This window comes from Orbicella franksi, chromosome 8 (genome assembly GCF_964199315.1).
Source record: "Orbicella franksi chromosome 8, jaOrbFran1.1, whole genome shotgun sequence".
NCBI lineage: Eukaryota > Metazoa > Cnidaria > Anthozoa > Scleractinia > Merulinidae > Orbicella > Orbicella franksi.
Window position 1 is genome coordinate 4,599,646 of NC_138152.1, and position 18,434 is coordinate 4,618,079.

The window sequence follows — 18,434 nt, forward strand, 5'->3', positions numbered from 1 at the left end:
TTAGTATCGCTGGGAGAGGCAGTCGACAGCAAAAACAAGACCTTTCTTTGACTGACCGCAGTTTCTTCCACGAAGCTCACCAGATGAACTAAAACTGGTTAACGAAGTGTCTTTATATATCTTTCGCTAGGTCATCACATTCTTTATTTGGACGCTTGCCACTTATGCATGACGTGAGTTTCTCAGAAAGGTGGTCTGATGTCTGTCTGAGCACATGTACAGTTCACGTGATGAACTAAGTCAGCATTTTATATTTCATTAGCTGTCATTTCATTGCACAGAATATGTCGATGTGGCATTTCTCCCTGATTTTCCAGTCCTGCACTTATTTCAGAGTACAAACCGGCGTTAACTTTTACAAAACCATATCCAGATCTCTAGAATGTGTTTTCCTCCGTACACTTAGGCCCGGTCCAAACGCCGCTCCACTCATGTGCCGAACCAAACTGATTCAAACGCCGCTCTTCTGCCGTACTTAACTCATCGGTTGGGTTCGGCGCATGAATGGAGCGGCGTTTGGAACGGGCCTTAGCTTCTAAAAGCTGTCCTCGCTTCGACCTCACTATCCATTTAAGTTTATGACAATGACGTTTGTTCCAGACCATCGTTTTCAGTTCTCCTTGTAGTTTCGCCAAAAAAAACATTTCCAAGTCTTTAAATGAGACTGTAGCATATGGCTACTCCACAAAAAACACAGAAACAGTAAAATCATCCGTTTCAAATCAAGAAAATCCATAACGCTCGGGCGGAATATAAAAATACAACTTAATGTTGTGGAATCTACTGAGATTCCTTTACCCCCTCCCCACTGTCTCTTATCAACTTCCTGTTTAGTATGTTCCCGGAAACGTGCACTTGAAAGGCCCGAACACAGTTTGCTCAACACAGCAAAATTTTGACAGGTTATCGTCTTGTGATCTGCGTTACGAGAAAAATGGTCTTTGCTTGAACAAGTTTGTCCTGGTCCCAACGAGAAACGGGCTCGGTGATCGATGACAGCCAGATTGAATAATTGCAGTTCGGTTATGTTCACCGGGGCGAACAGGAAGTAACTTTTGAACTGCTCATGTATGTTTATTTCTCGAGAATCTTATCTTTAAAACTGGATGTTTACATCATTCACATGTTTATGAATAGTTGTGTGGAACAGTCTTTCCAAAGAACCCCTAGGGAGATAAATAAATTTATGAACGGATTACAGAGTTTAAATCTACCCTTTCACCTCTAAATGTGCTCGATCGTGTTTTGTTACTGTCATTGTTTCTGTGTTGAACATGTTTTTGCTTGCTTTGGAAGTAAAAGCCCAAAGAACAGCTTCACGGAATTGTTACGGCCTTCTGGATATTTATATTACCACTGACGGTTACTTACGACATTTGATTCGATTCAGATATGGCGCGTTAGGCACCGAGGTTTGTCCATTAGCTAGGCCAGTTAATTAAACAGTCACACGATCGTACGAGTTTGAGAATGAACAGCTGTCGAGGAAATAATTTTGACTGATATTTTTAAGTTAAACAGCTAATAGCTTATGTTTGTACGGTTGATATTGTATGAAGAGGGCAAACCACTAATCACTACTAATTTACGTCTGTATAATCGAAAACTTAGAGGTTTACTTACCTAGCATACACAATACCCCGTACTCGCCCTTAGTTGCTCGTTTTATAATCGCCATACTGACTAAACAATGCACCTCTAGCAAACACTCTATGGGCCCACGCACTAGGCGAATTTTTTTTGATTTTGCAAAAATATTTGTTATCACTTTCGTTTTACGAGTGCGCACAGTGTTTTTCTTTTTTCCTATCAAAATTAGTCAAGCCCTACAAAGCTTCAAAAGCGCCGTCGTCCTACCTTGGAGCAGGACAAATTTTCGTCAAGCGTCAAAACTGTGAAATTTTTCAATTTGCAGGCGTTAATCTGGCTGAAGATGTCTGTCAAGTAAGTTTGATCTTGCTTTTTAAGAGTCTATTCAGGCAGAAGCCCGCCAAAATATTTGACCCTTACGTTCATTATACAGTATTTTGTTGTTTTTAGGTGTGTAAGCGATTCAAAGTTTGTGTGGAGACAAAATTCGGCGAGGTAGAGCAGAACAAATTTTGTTAAAGCAACACAATCACGTTTTTGCGCATGCGCAAGATTTTGATTTTGGCACAGGCTGTCGCAAATTCATAGATGCGAGAACTGTATAGAGCTTTCTTAAATCCGTTTGCTTCGTCCTCAGTCAACTTTGGCTTTGCCCTAAAACATCTCAGAATCAAAGAATAGTGATACACGGTTCTGGTAAAGTGCCAATTTGTGTGTAATCGAGACCTTTCGGTATTAATTTCAATGCCGTTTGACGGAGCTTCGAGTGGAGGGAAGCGTTATGGCGCTGAACAAAGACCCCTTTCTCCCAGCAGCTTTCAGAAAGGTTCAGAAAATCGGGAAAGGACTGAAAAGTAATGGAACCAGCAACATAGCAGGATTTTTATAAAGAAATCGATTCACGAGACTTGGAAAAGACTTGAAGGATCACGGCGCTTGTTTGAGCGTTTCTTTGTTTACATTTTACACCCGTGTGCGGAGCTTTACTCGTTGGTTTTCTTTCTCGATCTTCAGACACTCTATCAGGTTCTCTTCGCTCAGGTATACTCTGTGAGAATTACTCCGATATATTTGTTATTTAGCTATCAGGATAGTTCTGTAAATATGATAACGACTCGTGTATAACATCAGTAAAATTTCCCTCATAATATTGCAAATCAGAGTATTTTACTGAAGAGCATATTCAGGCACGAAGTTACCGTGGCCTTGTTCTTGCATTACTCTCGCGGCTGTTGGCGTGTTCCCCCACAATATTGGTCAATACAGTTTCAATTTGCCGTTTACGAAAAAACGAGTCGCTTTCCCTGACTAGTTGAGCGCGATGACTTGCAGCGACATGACTTTTCTTCCTGTAAAAGTGCGACCGGCAAAATTATACAGCCATAGACAAATTGATCGAAAGGTATCCGCTAATAGCGGACAATGACATTGAAATATGTTTCGCTAACCTCTTCGATGCGCTCGTCTTGTTGAGATTACATTTTTTAAAACTACTTTCTTGAGAGAGCGTGAGCGGCAAATCGGATATAAAGAGCGCTTTTCGCACGGAAAACTTGTCGACATGACGCGACAAAGTGACAGTTCTATTGTTTTCCGATAAAAGTAGACAGATCAAGTTCGCGTTCGTGCGTGGTCAGTCTTTCTGCTGAATCTTTTTTGCTTCACGATCTTTCGTGACGAGAATTTGATCACGTAACAGCACGTAACTTTCTGGAAATGGCCACGAGTATTCGCTGTCGCCTCATGGCACATTGAAATGTACTCATGTTAGGACATGCAGCTATACTTTACATCAGGTGATACTCAAATTCTGTAAGCTTATCTTTTACGATATATCTAGTTTTACTGTAAGTAGATTCGAATTCCGATTACTTTAATTGAAACTGGAAATAAACTGCGATTATAGTACAATATGTCTTCATTTTTATCGTCTTATGTCCAAACATGGTTCAGATCACTATGTGCTTTTTCGTCTCGATCCCTTGTCACACCTCGCCATATCATGCATCGAAGCGTCATCATGCATGAAGTTGATCCATACAAGGACAAATTTTAAGTTACACACCACGATTTGACACTACTTAAAGAAATAAAGATTAACGTAAGTCTTGGAACGCGTAGATAGATGAATCACTGCGTTAAATGTGTCACTATCAACAGAATGTCCCGCAGTATTACATGTACTATCTTTTAGATACCCTAGTCAGGATTCAAGAAGAATATAAAGAAGGGGGTACAAATTCTCTATTTCATCACTTTTTAACAGAATGCATTGCATTTAACCAGAGTGCACTGCGCCACTTTTACCAGAGTGCGTTGCGCCACGAAGAACACGAGGACTTCGAACCGTCGTCATTTTCGTATGGATTCTAGTGAGAAAGATTAGTGGTTATGTTTTACACTGATTCCCTGTAAAACGATGTGAAGGAGATTGTGCCTGACTTTTACAACTCTTACTTTCGTCTTAATGCAGCATGTGAAAATTCGTGAATCTGGACGATTAATTTTTAAACTTAGTATGTCATTTCTTGGCAGTCTCGCCTCCTTGGCCGAATTCTTAAATGAAGAGAAATCGTCGCTACTAAAGCTCGAAGGATAATTAAAACAAACGAAAATCGTAGAACACGCTATTTTCATGTATACTGCGATCTATTCCTTTTCAGTCATCCAAACATGAATTTAAGCTATAGCTTGAGCATTTTCACACATCGCGATGAACGCGTCTTCGACACATTCTGGCGCCTCGTGAATCCACAGCTACTCAATAATGTTATGACGAAATTCATGATCAATAACAGGACAGACGCATGAAAAACTGACGTCAATTTGTTAAATGTAAGAAGAAAAAAACGCAAAAAGGCCTAAGTACGAGTTTAGCACTACAGTGTCAAGCAGGACTTGCAGGTAGCTGAGGTAGCGGTTTTCTTTGTAAGGTCGCGTTAGAAATAACAGCAGGAGACAAAGGTAAACTTTTCGTTCTTTTCATTCCGTTATTTATTCTCTTCCTATTCAACAAGATTGTGTGCTCCCTATGCCATGAACAAAATAAATACATGACCATAAAAAAAAGTCGTGGTGACCATATAAAAAGTGATTAATTGACCATGTAAATAGTCGAGTTGAGCATGTAAAAAGTCGAGTTGAGGCAGAGCATATAGAAAGTCAAACAGACCATAGGTAAATGTAGGGAATATTGACTAGTTCGGCGCCCCATAGTTCCCTCCTGGATTCAGTCAGGAGTCAGGAGCTGATTTTTTAGCCAGTCAGCGGTTTTTTCCGCAACTAGAATGCGGTGTAGGTTTGTGGAGAGGGAGTGCTGTGTGATGACCCCAAACACGCCCGCAGATTAAACACGCAGGCTCTTTCTTCTTCAATACTCTGTGCAAGTCGACTGTCACTGCTCGATTACCTAAGGTAAGAGACTCTCCTCCGATGTGTGACTGAGTTATTGTATCCAAACTAGCCGCCATCACTGGTGATTTTACCAACATGCCCACCGAAACTGAGAAGCAGGGCAGTTTCTTTCCATTCCACCGAAGCCGTCGGGCACGTCTGCGTCAATAAGATTAAAATAAGTACATGGCAAATAAAATAAGTACATGGCAAGACGGAACACAGATCATCTAAACTTATATGGGCGAAGATTGTGCAGTCGCCAATTATTGTGACCGCAGTGTGGCTATGTATTTTCTTGATTGTCTGGCTCGTAGCTGAATCGTTCAGGGAGTGTGCGAATCAAATAGGCGGCTGAAATTTGGGCTCTCTAAGTCGAATATAACACGATTTCTGATCATGAAGCGCAACTTTGCTGTTTGGCAGAATCGACCTTAAGTCGCATCCGATGGAGCTCGAGGGCTTAATTCACAGAATCCCGGATTTCTCTGAAGATCTTTCGCAGTTATACGAATTTGTCGTCCAAACACGCTCGCATGGCTGCGAGAAGTCAAACTAACGGCGCTGAGTCGCGTAAAGCTGACTAGCTTTCGTCTTCAGGCGTCAAGAGAAACATGTCAGGCAACCTTTCTCGGTTTTAACTAGGCGATGAGAAGTTTACATATATATTCATGTTTATTTGAAATATTGTTTTCTTTGTTTCAGTGGCATGTCTGTAAACTAGCTAAGCTTAGTGCTAGTATAGCTAAGTGCATGCCAACTATAAACAAGTTTTACATTTACATTTTACTAGAGTGGTTCAATTCAGAATCAGTGGCGGATCTGGGGGAGGGGCCCGGGGGGTCCGTGCCCAACATATTTTGGGTGAAAAAAGAAGAAATCACAGAAGGAAGAAAATCCGGCAGGGCAAGCAAACAAACCCCTTTCCCCCCCTCCCCCTTAGCTCAAGGTCTGGATCCGCCACTGAGAATGACACACAAATAGGGTACACACATATATAATAAGGGTTCTGTAACATTTTGTGAGAGCTTTATTTTTACGAAATAAGACTCTCAGGTATTGAATAATTTTTTTTAATGTTTTATACCTGAGAATTATTTCGTAAAAATAAAGATCTCAGGAAATGTAACAGAAACCCTCATTATATACGTGTGTAGGGTTGACATCTCGACTCAGCGTGGATATGCAAATTCTAGGCCGTTTAGCCGAGCTGTCATACGCATGGCTGCTCTTTAAACCACAACGCAGTAAGATATTTTTAACCCGCCGTTAACATGGGTAATGAGGTGTGTGTCAATGGAAAACAGAATTATTTCCTATTGAACAAATATGTTGCCTTGGTATAAACAGCAAAATGGCTGTTTCAAGATTTTCATCTGACGTGCTGGAATTGTTCTATGGATCAATTCCGGAAGAAGAAAACAAAAGGCAAAAGATGCTTATCGAGCGTGTATGGACGGAGAGAGGCATGGATTTTGAATTGCTTAGAACTAATTTTAGAGAATGGCTTCGTGTATGGAAAATGACTGTTCCAGAAGGGTATCCATACAAAGCTGATCTTCTGAAATTTGCGCAAAAAATCAAAACCAAGATTTACTGACTGATTTGATTAAAAATGAAATCCCCAGCTTGGCGAGTGTTAAAAGTCTTAAAACGCAATTTGCGTTTCTTGTCAAGTTTTCAATTATCAGAAACTCACTTAGGCTCGATTCCCGCCTCTCTCTCGGGTCCGCGTAAGTGCGGGCTCATTTCCTGAAACAGCGGCTGGTAATGGAGCCTAAAACTCGCTAGTCATTTCAAAAATCAATATTAAATTGAGTTTTTTGAACATTAAACCCATTAGCCGTATTCTTGGAACGACTACTGGGTTCAATTTTCCAGTAATCAATTCATTAATGCATTCTTGAAACGACTAGCGGGTTCAATATTCAAATAATCAATTCATTAATGTAATCTTGGGGGGTACGCTTCACATGGTTTGACGGTAAGAGAAATGAGGATAACAAAAAGATCTATTTTTTTTTCGATTTTAGCAGTACTTTTGACAGCCAATCTGGATTTAAGACGATTAAAAAACAATAAAGAATTTCATAACGGTAGTGATACAATAACTGCCTAGTCCCCAAGAGTTCCTTTTTGACTGGAGTGAGGTGCCCTTCAGAGTGAGTGCCCATGGTGTTGTAGGCCTATATATAGCACTTGAAAATCAGAACGCAACCTAAACATTAACCCGTATAGTAAGCGTTTCCGTAGCAAAGTGTGAAACTAGGGGTGAGAGCAAAAAACAAAAAACAACAAAAGACGGGAGACGGAGGTAGCTTTGTTGATATTTTTTGCTCTATATAGAATCAATTTTTGTGTGGCCAAAATAATAATAATAATAATAATAATAATAATAATAATAATAATAATAATAATATGACTGCCCTAGGCTCTCGGATTGAACTCGGCACCATAAGTTAAAAGTGGCAAGACTTCAAGGACTCATAATAATAATAATAATAATAATAATAATAATAGTAATAATAATAGCGTCTTTATTCATTTTATAAAGATACATATCAAAAGTTACAAAGTAGAATTGGCTAGAATATCCAATAGGTACTTATAATATCAAAAATTGACTAAAAATGCCAAATTAAAATTATGTAAATAAGACAAGAAATTGAAAAGAAGTCGTTTGCAACTTTTTAGGTATAAGATGGTGAAGAGTCACAATTGCGTGGTGAAAATTTCTAATGGGCCGAATTCCGGCGATATGACGTATGTGACAGATTGGTACAAGCATGGACGACTGGCGGACGGCTTCGAATGGCCTACGACAATTAAGCCAGGCCAAGAAAGCAAAGTTCTTAATTATGAAAGAGATTGGGCTACATTCGTAGGATGTTCAGGATACGTAACCTACAGGATGTTGGACACTGACATCACCATTGCCTTCTCCAATCCATAATTAGGAACCAACAAGCTAGGTGCCGGGACCGGCGGCCAGAAAGTATGGGATGACATGAGTGACAATGGTTACAACCAGTTTACCATTTATGTAGATGCAAGTAATGGGAAAGCGAAATTGCAGTTTGATTGTAGATGCACGTCGGGACCAACCAACACATGTACTGTCAATATAACTACATTAAGAAAGTAACTCCAGTGAGCAACCTTTTCTCCTTACGTCACTGTGTAGGCGCGTATTTTGAGAGTTTGTCTTAGTCGTTTTATTCGCTTTTCGCTCCAATATGATTTATTCACGTTATCGTGTTAGTGTTTTTGTTTTCTGCAGCTCAATAGTGAGTGCACGGACGGACCAGCCATCATTTGCGGTGTCCAAGGTAGTTGTATGAGGCAACGTTTTCTCCTTTCGTCAATCTTTTCAGTTAAGCTCTTATTAAACAGAGACAAGAAAGTAGACTGCGAGCAGCCCTCTTCCGTGGGGAAGAACGCAAAACAAGTTAGCGTGCGAGCGTGACTATGAGCGTGACATGCGAGCGGCGAGCCGCTAGTAGCACGGGCGTCGGAAGATGAGCTCTTTTCGCTCGTCTTCCGACGCCCGCGCCACCAGCGGCTCGCCGCTCGCACGTCAAGCTCACAGTCACGCTAGCACGCTTACGTGCTTTGCGTTCTTCCCCCACAGTTTTCGAGGAAAAGAGAGACTGCTGGCAGTCTAACGAGAAAGCTGTAGAGGCTGCAGACTTTCGAACCCGTACGCCATCACAATCACATGTTGAGGTTCGAGTGATGTCGATGCGAATGTTTGCTACAGTTATAAATCCGCTAGGAACGCCCATGAAATTAAAAAACACCAAAATAATGTGCTCAATATGTCACGAGAGAGAGAAAAAAACCACTTACAACGGGGTTTTCGAAGTTAGCAGCATACTTAGTTAGAGGTCAGAACAAACCAAATAGTAGCCGGATACTTTGCATATCAATTTAGAGCAAAGCGAACTTTATCAGAACCTACAAAGGTGTACGTTTTGTTACTACAGTCGAAACTCTACTTACGGCCACCTCTCTTTAACAGCCACTTTTTTGTCCCGCGGACGGTCCGTACATTTACTCTTGTTTTAACCTCTCTACAACGGCCACCTCGCCACGACGGCAACGGCCACTAAAACGCGTACCAACTGCCAAAATAAGCTCTCGACAACGGCCACTGAGAATTAACGACTGACGAATGGTGTAAACAAAACCCAATGTTTTTAAAGATCACGAAACTTGATACGTACCGGGCGTCGTTGATCTCTGTTTCTCTTTGGTGTCTGTTTTATTGATTTTATTTGATTTTGTAACATACTTATATGCCACCATAAGCATTTCTTAAGGACAAAAATGTTGCACCCCCCCAAAAATCGCTGGTGTTGTGATTACACCCCTACCTCCCCATAACGGCCACTTTCCTCTGTCCCCAAGGTAGCCTTTGTTGAGAGCTGAGGTTCGACTGTATCATGAAGATTAAGAATTAGCCAATCGGATTTTGTGTAGTTATGAAGCCTGCCCCCGCGTTCCTTACTATTAAGCTTTGGTATTGCTCTGTATTAGCGAACACTGTGTTTATTTTAGGTGATAAAACAGTGACGTTAAAGCTGTAACAGTATGAACGTCAGTCACATTGTTAATGGAACACAGGGTTGTCTGTTGCTAACCATTAGATACTTTGCATATCACCTGAACAGCTACGTTAGTCCACAACGAGCGGTTTACTAATTAGATCAAAGCCCAGGGATCAAAGTAATCTTTATCAGAACCTAGAATGGTGTACGTTTTGTTACTATCATGATAATTGAGAATTAGCCAATCGGATGTTCTGTGGTTATCAAGCCCACACCTCTTTGTGTTAGTAAGCACCTTTGTTTACTTTTGATGATATAAAACAGGGCGTAAAAATGCAAATCGATTACCAAGGATCGCTCTAAACAAGTGTATTAGCTGCGAATTATCTACAAAGCTTACTCAACATTAAAGAAGTTGCTGTGTTCCAGAAGACGTCTCAGTGTTTACTGCTGTTTCCTCGCCTCTCGGGACTAAGAAAGTAGACCCTGCACATGTACCTCTGCCATCTTGTAACAAGTGCCGCCTGCCAAGTGATTAGCTCTGGCAGAGCTTTCCCCATTCCCGTTTAGTGTCTCCTTTAGAAAAAAACCCTGTTTGCCAGTCTTTCAGCCCCCTGCCTTCAACTGTGTGTCTCGCGCCCTCACTGTTCAAGCCGTCAAGCCAGAGTGCCGATATCTACCAAGCTCGCTTTTGCCGGTAAACCCACCCTACAGGCCTAAAACCTATCGTTAGGAATAACTCCTACTGACACCCGGTGGCATTACGAAGGATAATTTGCTCAACTTCAATGATTTCGTTTTCGGTGCTTTTAATTAATATCAACTAACTTTCTCGTTTATTTTATTTCTTTTTCGTTTTTGATTACAACAGTCACTAAGCCGCTGATCACAATTATTAACTGCCGATGGTTTAAGGGAGCTACGTCACAGTTTGCCCATCTTGAAAAGTTTGGCCTAAATTTTTCAAGTTCGTCGTTTGTAACCCGTGTTAATCTTCTCCATCGTTAACCATCCTTGTTCCTTGATGCTTTATTATTATATTTCTTTAGTGTTTTTCTATCTTAGTAAAGTATTATTTTTAACCTGAAAATACTAAAATTGCAGTCAGGGATGGACATCAGAATTAAAATTTGTGCTTGACACTGACTCTTGTTAACGTTAGACTGAAACAACGTTAATAAAACTTCAAAGACGTTTCGACCAAACAACTTCGGCCTTCATCGGTTTTTTAAAAAGCCAACTGAGTGACGGTTTTCTAACGGTTGACAGTTCTGCGCGTGCTACGCCAGCAAAAACATAACGAACGACCGCTGCGCGTGATGACGCGAGGGATTTGTAAACATCTGGGATGTCAGTATGTTCGTTTCCCGCGTTGTTGTCTCTCTGCGAATACCAGGCCTGGAGAAAAAGTCTCTCGTGAAAATTACGAGCCTTGTCTTCAATTGTCGCATGGTCGAAGTCTATACTATGGACACATTGGTTCGCGTGTTGCGCAACTTTGGAATTGTTTTCTCCAGCCCGAACCGCCCGTTTATGTTCTTTTAACCTTGTTTCCAAGGCTCTGTCTTCGTGTACTATGGACAGACTGACAAAGTCTTGGAACATCACACATAAATGAAATGTTCATAAATAGTCCCTTACAATTAAATTGAATTTTCAAAACGGCTCTCAGTTTGGTAAAGAAAGATGCTCAAAGAAAACACCTGAGACGAGAAAATAATGAGCCAAACGATCGCAACACTTCAATGCAACATATCGCAATATTGTTGGGAGCGTTTGGCCACCCTGTCGCGATGTGTTGTGACATGTTGGGTGCTGTTGGCTAAGGTTTGAAAATGGTCAAATTTGACGCAACAACACCCAACCCAACATGTCGCAACGGCTGGCCAAATGCGCGCAAAACAATGTTGCGATACGTTGCGTTGAAATGTTGCGATCGTTTGGCCGGGGCTTTTAGACTACAACTAGTCCCTCTTTCCGTTACTATTCGTCGTGCGTCACGTGTCTGCTCTAATCCCAGTCCCCCTCGTGTCAGTTTGGAAGTGCTCAGAAGCTTCTCTGGGGGAAAGTTGTGGAGAATCCAGTTCGTCTAGCCCATTGAACCACTCATCAGGAAATTTTTTTTCTGAAGGTAGTAGAGCAATTTTAAATTGAGTGTCGTAAGACCAAAACCAAAATCAATTACTTAGCAATTGGACTACACAGCCAGTCTCAAACTTGTAGTAAAACCAAAACTTAAGTAGTTGCCTGATTACTTTCGGCACTCAATTAAAAACCGCACTATCAGTCACAATGTACTGGAGCAAAACTTAAGAGAGTGACTGATAACCGTGTAGTGTATAAAAAAGAGCCGAAAATGTAGTATTTCAAATAAACGTGACATTCGGAAAATCGCAAAAATTGATTCCCAGCTCGAAAAGTTAGTTTTTTCACAATCGCAAAAAATAATTTCCACAAAATACAATAAAATCACCGATCCGCAAAATTAAACTACCGCAAAAATTTTATGCCACATGGTAGATTACATTTCTCTCCTTTTTACAGCACGATTTAAGTAAGGGCAACAGAGAAGATAATATATGGCGCGAAGCTTCAGTTGATTCGAAGACTCACGCGGTGCGCGGTGTATTTTCCTATAGGGGGCTGAAAGATTTCAATTAGGGAATAAGAACATTGTGAAGAGACGCGAATAAATGTTTATTTTGTACAGCGGATATCCCCATTAGAGGTTCTGATTTTCACGTGGAGTGGAGAATTGAGTGGAACTTCATATCGCATTTTAGAAGTTTAACCCCTCGAAATGCCCAAATCCAAACGAAACAGAGCAGGTAACTATATTTAAAACATATTTGAAGTGGAATCATTAGCATTATAAGTGATATTAACACCAAAAGAAGTGATTATTCCTATGACCGCCATCTGAAAACAGCTTGTCCACAACAGAGAACTCAAAATCATTGTATTTCTCAGAGCCAGTATAGTTCATGTTGCTGTAAACCTTATTTGATTTCAGTTCAGGTTTATAGGATTGTTTAAGAATTTCAAAACCCATATTCGTTGTTGCGGGTCGTGATGATCGCGTAGTAATCTCGCTAAGTATTAAACTTAGCTTTCTGTTTTGTAGTTTCGCTGACAAAGGCAAAGAAAAAAGGCTTAGATTTAAAGACAGAACTGGTGAAAGAGGTAAACTGTCTTCTTGTTTAAGTATCATCAATATCACGATCAAGGTTTTGATGGAAAATTAACAATGATGTCGTTTTGTGAGACAGATCCAAGAATGTGTTGATAATTATGCCTTCATCTATGTATTCTCGGTGGAAAACATGAGGAATAGTAAATTAAAGGAAGTTAGGAATGAGTGGAAGCACAGCAGGTGAGATAGTTGATGAGAGAAAAAATAACTTATTCAAATAACACTTCATAGTTGAATCATGAGTTACGTGACTCAAACCTGTGGCTAATTTAATCAAAATTATGTTTAAATACCAGATTACTGTTGTTGCTGCTTCTAATAGTATTGTTTATTATGTGCTAAATCAATGCAACTGTATCGTTGAACTCAACTATATTTAAACTGTTCTATGATAAGGATTACTTTGGTGGTCTTCCATGATCAGTCAGTGTAAAATGCAGACTGCACACTGCAGACTAGGCCGGGTTAAAATGCAGACTGAGGGTAAAATGCAGACCGAGGGTAAAATGCAGACTGAGGGTAAAATGCAGACTGAGGGTAAAATGCAGACTGCAGACTATAGAATAATTATTTTTAACTGAATCATGTTACCATTTCTATCACTGAGAGCTCACTGGAGTGTTACATAGGTTAACCTGAGTAATATTCAGGCTAATCCGAGTGATATTCAGGCTAATTGGAGTGATATTCAGGTTATCCTGATTGTAGCCTTTCACTGCAATTAGCGTGAATAGCTCCTTTTATGATATAAGCCCTGGATAATGTAAAAAACATGCAGTCCGCAGTCTGCATTTTACACTGATCACTTTCATGATCGGATGATCATGAAAAACCATACATGCGTTTTTCTGAGAGATTTTTCATGCATTTGTTAGTGATGCAAGCAAAGCAGTCAAGATTGCTGAACGGAAGTCACTTTCTAAATACATGTAACAAACAATGTGACTATAAATGAAATTAATCTAAGTGTTTACTGTACTGTTAAGACTACATGTATTTAACATCATGATCCATGGTTATTTTTTATTTTCCATTCCAGGTTTTTCTTTGGTAAGAACAAAGTTATGACCATTGCACTTGGACGAGAAAAAGAAGCAGAATACAGAGAGAACCTACACAAGATAGCTAATGTGAGTGTCAACTTCATGTCTTAGCATTACATTGAAGGAAATATTTAACAAATTGAATGTGGTTTAGCGTGGTCTGTACTCTTAATGACAACGATACACGTCATCACAGTGGTTTGTGGACTCACGAGGCGCAGCTGAGTGAGTCCACAACAAATTTTGACCACTGTGGTGATGCATATCATTGTTGATAAGAGTACAGAGCACGCTAAACCACATTTTGATTTGTTTTTTACCACAATATCAATGTCAAAGAAAATGTTTTTTTTTCATAGCGCAAGCTGAAAAAGGCATTGTGCAACACATTGATGCGAGCAGCGTTGTCTGGACTTTTATCGACAACGGCAAATTAGCGAATCAGATTCGGAGATTAGTAGCAATTGTGGTAAAAATAGGCGTTAGTGTCGATGGAAGTCTTGTGTGGTAGATGCTTTAAATCTGGAAAGGTAAGGTAATGATCGTTACTGTCATCACCTCTTTCATTAGGGTGGTAAAGGGGGGGGGGGGTCAAGATCACGTTTCACAGAAAATGAATTGGTTCTTTCACAATTCACGGGAAATAGAAGTGACATTTCACGTTTCATGAAAAAAAATGGAATTTTTTGACATGAGCTTATGTAACTTAGGACATTTGAAAAGTTACGCCCAAAGCACAGCCTTGTTAGATGTCTTTATCATTCATCTGCTTCTTGCTCTGTGTGTAACAAAAAGAAATCCAAGCAAGAACACGAAGAAGGATGATTGTCCTGTTACGGTCACACAATAGTGTTAGTTACTGTCCAAAATAATGGAAGACACAACCAGAATCATGGTTCACGACGAATTGGAATTAAATACTTTTTTCTCATTTCACAAAGAATTATTTTGGAAAATCACAGTTCACTGCTTCTAATTAAATCATGATTCACGAAAAAAAAATCAGACCATTTCACATTTCACGGGAAAAAAATTAGGCCATTCACGAATCATGAAAATACCCTTTACTACCCTCTCTCATGGGATTAAGCACAAAATAATAATTATAATAATAATGATAACGATAACGATAGCGATAATAATTGAATATTTACCCAGGATAACCTTTCAGTACAAAGTACTGTTATCAACAGGGTCCTGCTGACTAAGAATTAAAAACTAATAAATAAGAATTATTAAGATATATAAAATAAGATACACATGTAAGGCGTCAAGGAAAGGTGATGCTTACAATCTATCTACTGACTGGTTGTTACCTCAGTTGTTGATGAATGACAGTGATTTACCTTTAATAATTTTTTTTTTAGAAACTAAAAGGTCAATGTGGATTGATGTTTACAAATCAGGCAAAAGATGATGTTGTCAGGTAAAGAAAAGGAGTAGAAATACTCCAAGTCATTTTATGCTATAGAAACTGGGATAAGCTCTGGCCTGATGGGCCACTTGGCTTGTATGCAGACCTTACCAATCAGTCTGTCAATCATTCATATTTTCTAGATGGTTTAAAGATTACAGTGAGCTGGACTATGCCAGATCAGGCAATGAAGCAACAAGTGATGTCACAATAGATGCAGGTGCTCATTCTGCATTTTATTCCTCACAGAAGTGTAATATCCCTGATGCATAATGTGCAAGTTTGAATAAAACTATTTAACTTTCAGGTCCTCTAGAACAGTTTCAACACTCGATGGAACCACAGCTCAGGCAGCTAGGCCTCAACACAACTCTTAAGAAAGGTACTTGCATAAAGAATGCACATGTCATAGTTTACATGTCAGTGGTCTTTTACATGTGTGCATATGCATCAGTGTTGTATGGGATGGCTCGCTCGCTCGAATAAAGAATGTTGAGTTTTGCTGCACTGCAGAATTGTCTTGAATCTCGATTCAAAATTACAACATGATGTACAAAGAACATACAACCCAAGTTTATCCTTATTTTCTTTTCCATTTGCAAATGACTGATGTCCACTTTGATTTTTTTTGTTGCTTAATGATAATAGTCAATATCTATCTGCAAGCGATTTGGCATGGATGACAAGATATCTATTTTAAGTCTTTCTCATTGAGTGTCGTGTGGTCATTCCCTGGCATGTATCTAATGAAGGTCAATTTAATTCATAGGAATCATAACTCTTGAAAGTGATTTTCAAATATGTAAAGAGGGTGATATGCTTACCCCTGAACAAGCAAGACTTCTGGTAAGAAATCTGTTGATATTGTGTAGCTTAAGTATGCACTGTACTTGCTTGTATATACATGAATGATGAGCAAACACCCTGTAAGAAAGCACGTGTTCAAAGCTGTGTTTCTATTAAGCAATAAGATTATGAGCTCGAGATTTCATCAACTATCACGCATAGAAATCGAGAGCGAATATAGTATAGTATAAATCTACTAGTCGTTCAAAACTTCATCTAAATTTTCTTCACATACACTTCAAAAAAGGCCAAGAAGCAGCCATCATTTTGTTAACAAGGGCACACTGCTACACTACTCAGTATCTATCACAGATTATAGTTCACCACTAAATTCTCTCCGATTCTTATTGGTTTAATTAATCACGTGACGCGATAGTGTTCATCTGCAAAGAGACACTATCAGCCCATAGTGCCTGTCCGAGGAAAATACCCGGATGGATAGTGCTCGTCCGTGAAAATGTTTCTGTAAATAAGCGCACTAATAGAAAATAAACAATTCAAATTGTATTCAGTGGATTTCTGATTGCTTTCTCTTTCAAATTTATATTTGGCTTTCACGGCTTGCATCTAAAAAAGTTGAAAATGATTCAATATGATTTTTGAACTGGCTCGCAGAAGAAAATTTAGTGGTAAACGATAAAGACAATAGAGTGTTTATGTCTTGGAACTATCGGTCTGATAGTTGCCCCTTGGAAATTTGATGTTCTAAAAACTAGCGTATTTGCCCTCGAAGCTTTGCTTCTCAGGCAAATATTTGTTTTAAGAACATCAAATTTCCGCGGGGCAACTATCAGCCGATAGTTCCTCGACAGAAACACTCTATTGTATAAATAGATAGTGAATAGCGTAGCCAATCAGAGAACGGTATTTGTGATAGAATGCTAGTAGATTGATACTAAACTTGATAGAAACACGAAACACAATTTTCTATTTCTTAGTCAGTGTTCCAGGTAAGTTTTGATGGAGTCAATATCTTGATAATAATATTCTTTATGTATGGATTATTATTAATGCATGGAGTAATCATCTTGTGGTACCAGTCTTTATTACTCTTACTACGGGCAATAAAATAATCTTCAGTTGATACCACTCAAAGAGCAACTAATTTTATTTATGAATATACAGTCATGTACCGTCAGGAATATATTTCTACATACACGTAGATGCCTTTGGTTCATTTCCTATTTTCTCACAAATTCTGAAAAACAAAGGCCATTCAACTTCTTATAAAACTATCTTTGACTTAGTAAATAAACACAAAAAAATGCAGAATAATCGTGTTTATATTAATTGATCGTGCTTAATATATAAAGTAATCTTGTTTATTTATGCTCTCACTATAAATTGGTGTTTGTCTGCATTTTAGCATAACTTTAAATGTAAAATAAGTATTAATATTTTTTTGGCAATATTTCACTTAGTACTAGGAGCAATTTACATGTCACTGAGTATATACTGTTCTGTGTTCATCTCAAACAGTCTTACAAAATAGTGGATTCTACATAAGTACATCTATGTAATGATCTGTTCAGACAAAGATTTTAGTACAGTCATTGATAACAGCAGCTTCTGTTCTCAAAATTACGTTTTCTATGAAGTAATCCTCACTTCACTCTTGCAGAAGGTAGTAAAGACATCAATTGTGTTGTTCAAATACAGTGGAACCCCATAATCTGTTACCAATGGGCCACAAAAATCTAAAAAATCACTGACTGAGCTTTTGTTCAGGTCTGAATAAAGTGTCTGTAATGAGGTGCTTTTTGACAGGTGGCTGTGAAGTGGGGTTCCACTGTATTACTAACTAGAGATATAACTTCACTGTCTCAACATGTAGTTGTAAAAAGTCAATGATAAAAGCCTCTGTAACAAACGCGTACCTTTGGATCAATTATCTGATACCTTTTTAAGTTGCTATGTTTTTTTTACTAATCTGTATAAAGCTTTGGAAACAGTTTGAGATTATAAATGGCGTGAAAACTAAAAGATAGATTTTCACCCTATCTTTGTCAATAACCTATCTATTTTTGTTTCTATGAACAGAAACTCTTTGGAAACCCAATGGCTGAATTTCACATCTCTCTTTTGTGTATGTGGTCCAAGAATGGAACATTTGAAGAACTTACTTAGATTCTACTGAACAAACTATTGCTATCTGTAATATAAACATTTTAAAATTTGAATGTAATAAAAGACATGGAATTTTATGTCAATGCTTGATGTTTTAAAAACTCTACATTTCTTCTTTGTCCTAAAAACGAAACGAGAAAAAAAACCAACCAAACAAACAAACAAATTTAAGGCATGCAATAAAAATTGTTTTAAAAGATTAAAACTTCACTAGGCTAATAACGGGTGGCTTGTTCCTACACTGTAGATGAGTGAAAAAATTGGCATTCATTATGTGT

The 18,434-nt window shown here is 38.9% G+C and overlaps 2 protein-coding genes and 1 pseudogene across 3 annotated transcripts in view; 2 read left to right on the forward strand and 1 right to left on the reverse strand.

The window, feature by feature from the left end:
- Nucleotides 1–77, reverse strand: part of LOC145494488 (uncharacterized) — a 4,467-nt gene extending 4,390 nt beyond the window's left edge. The window contains exon 1 of the mRNA XM_081473955.1: nt 1–77. This exon is cut by the window's left edge and continues 14 nt beyond it. The gene's annotated coding sequence lies outside the window, so the exon portion shown is untranslated.
- A 1,094-nt stretch (nt 78–1,171) lies between these two features.
- LOC145495091 (uncharacterized) lies at nt 1,172–10,482 on the forward strand (annotated as a pseudogene). The gene is made up of 4 exons (XR_014050372.1): nt 1,172–1,412; nt 1,916–1,944; nt 7,678–8,312; nt 9,544–10,482. The product of XR_014050372.1 is annotated as an uncharacterized LOC145495091 (transcript).
- A 1,695-nt stretch (nt 10,483–12,177) lies between these two features.
- Nucleotides 12,178–18,189, forward strand: LOC145495262 (mRNA turnover protein 4 homolog). Its single transcript, XM_081474856.1, has 9 exons — nt 12,178–12,361; nt 12,658–12,716; nt 12,803–12,906; nt 13,766–13,856; nt 15,137–15,195; nt 15,327–15,403; nt 15,491–15,565; nt 15,953–16,029; nt 18,070–18,189. The coding sequence occupies exons 1-9, from the start codon at nt 12,334–12,336 to the stop codon at nt 18,154–18,156; spliced, it is 657 nt and encodes a 218-aa protein (XP_081330982.1). The 5' UTR covers nt 12,178–12,333; the 3' UTR covers nt 18,157–18,189.
- The last annotated feature ends 245 nt before the right edge of the window (nt 18,190–18,434 follow it).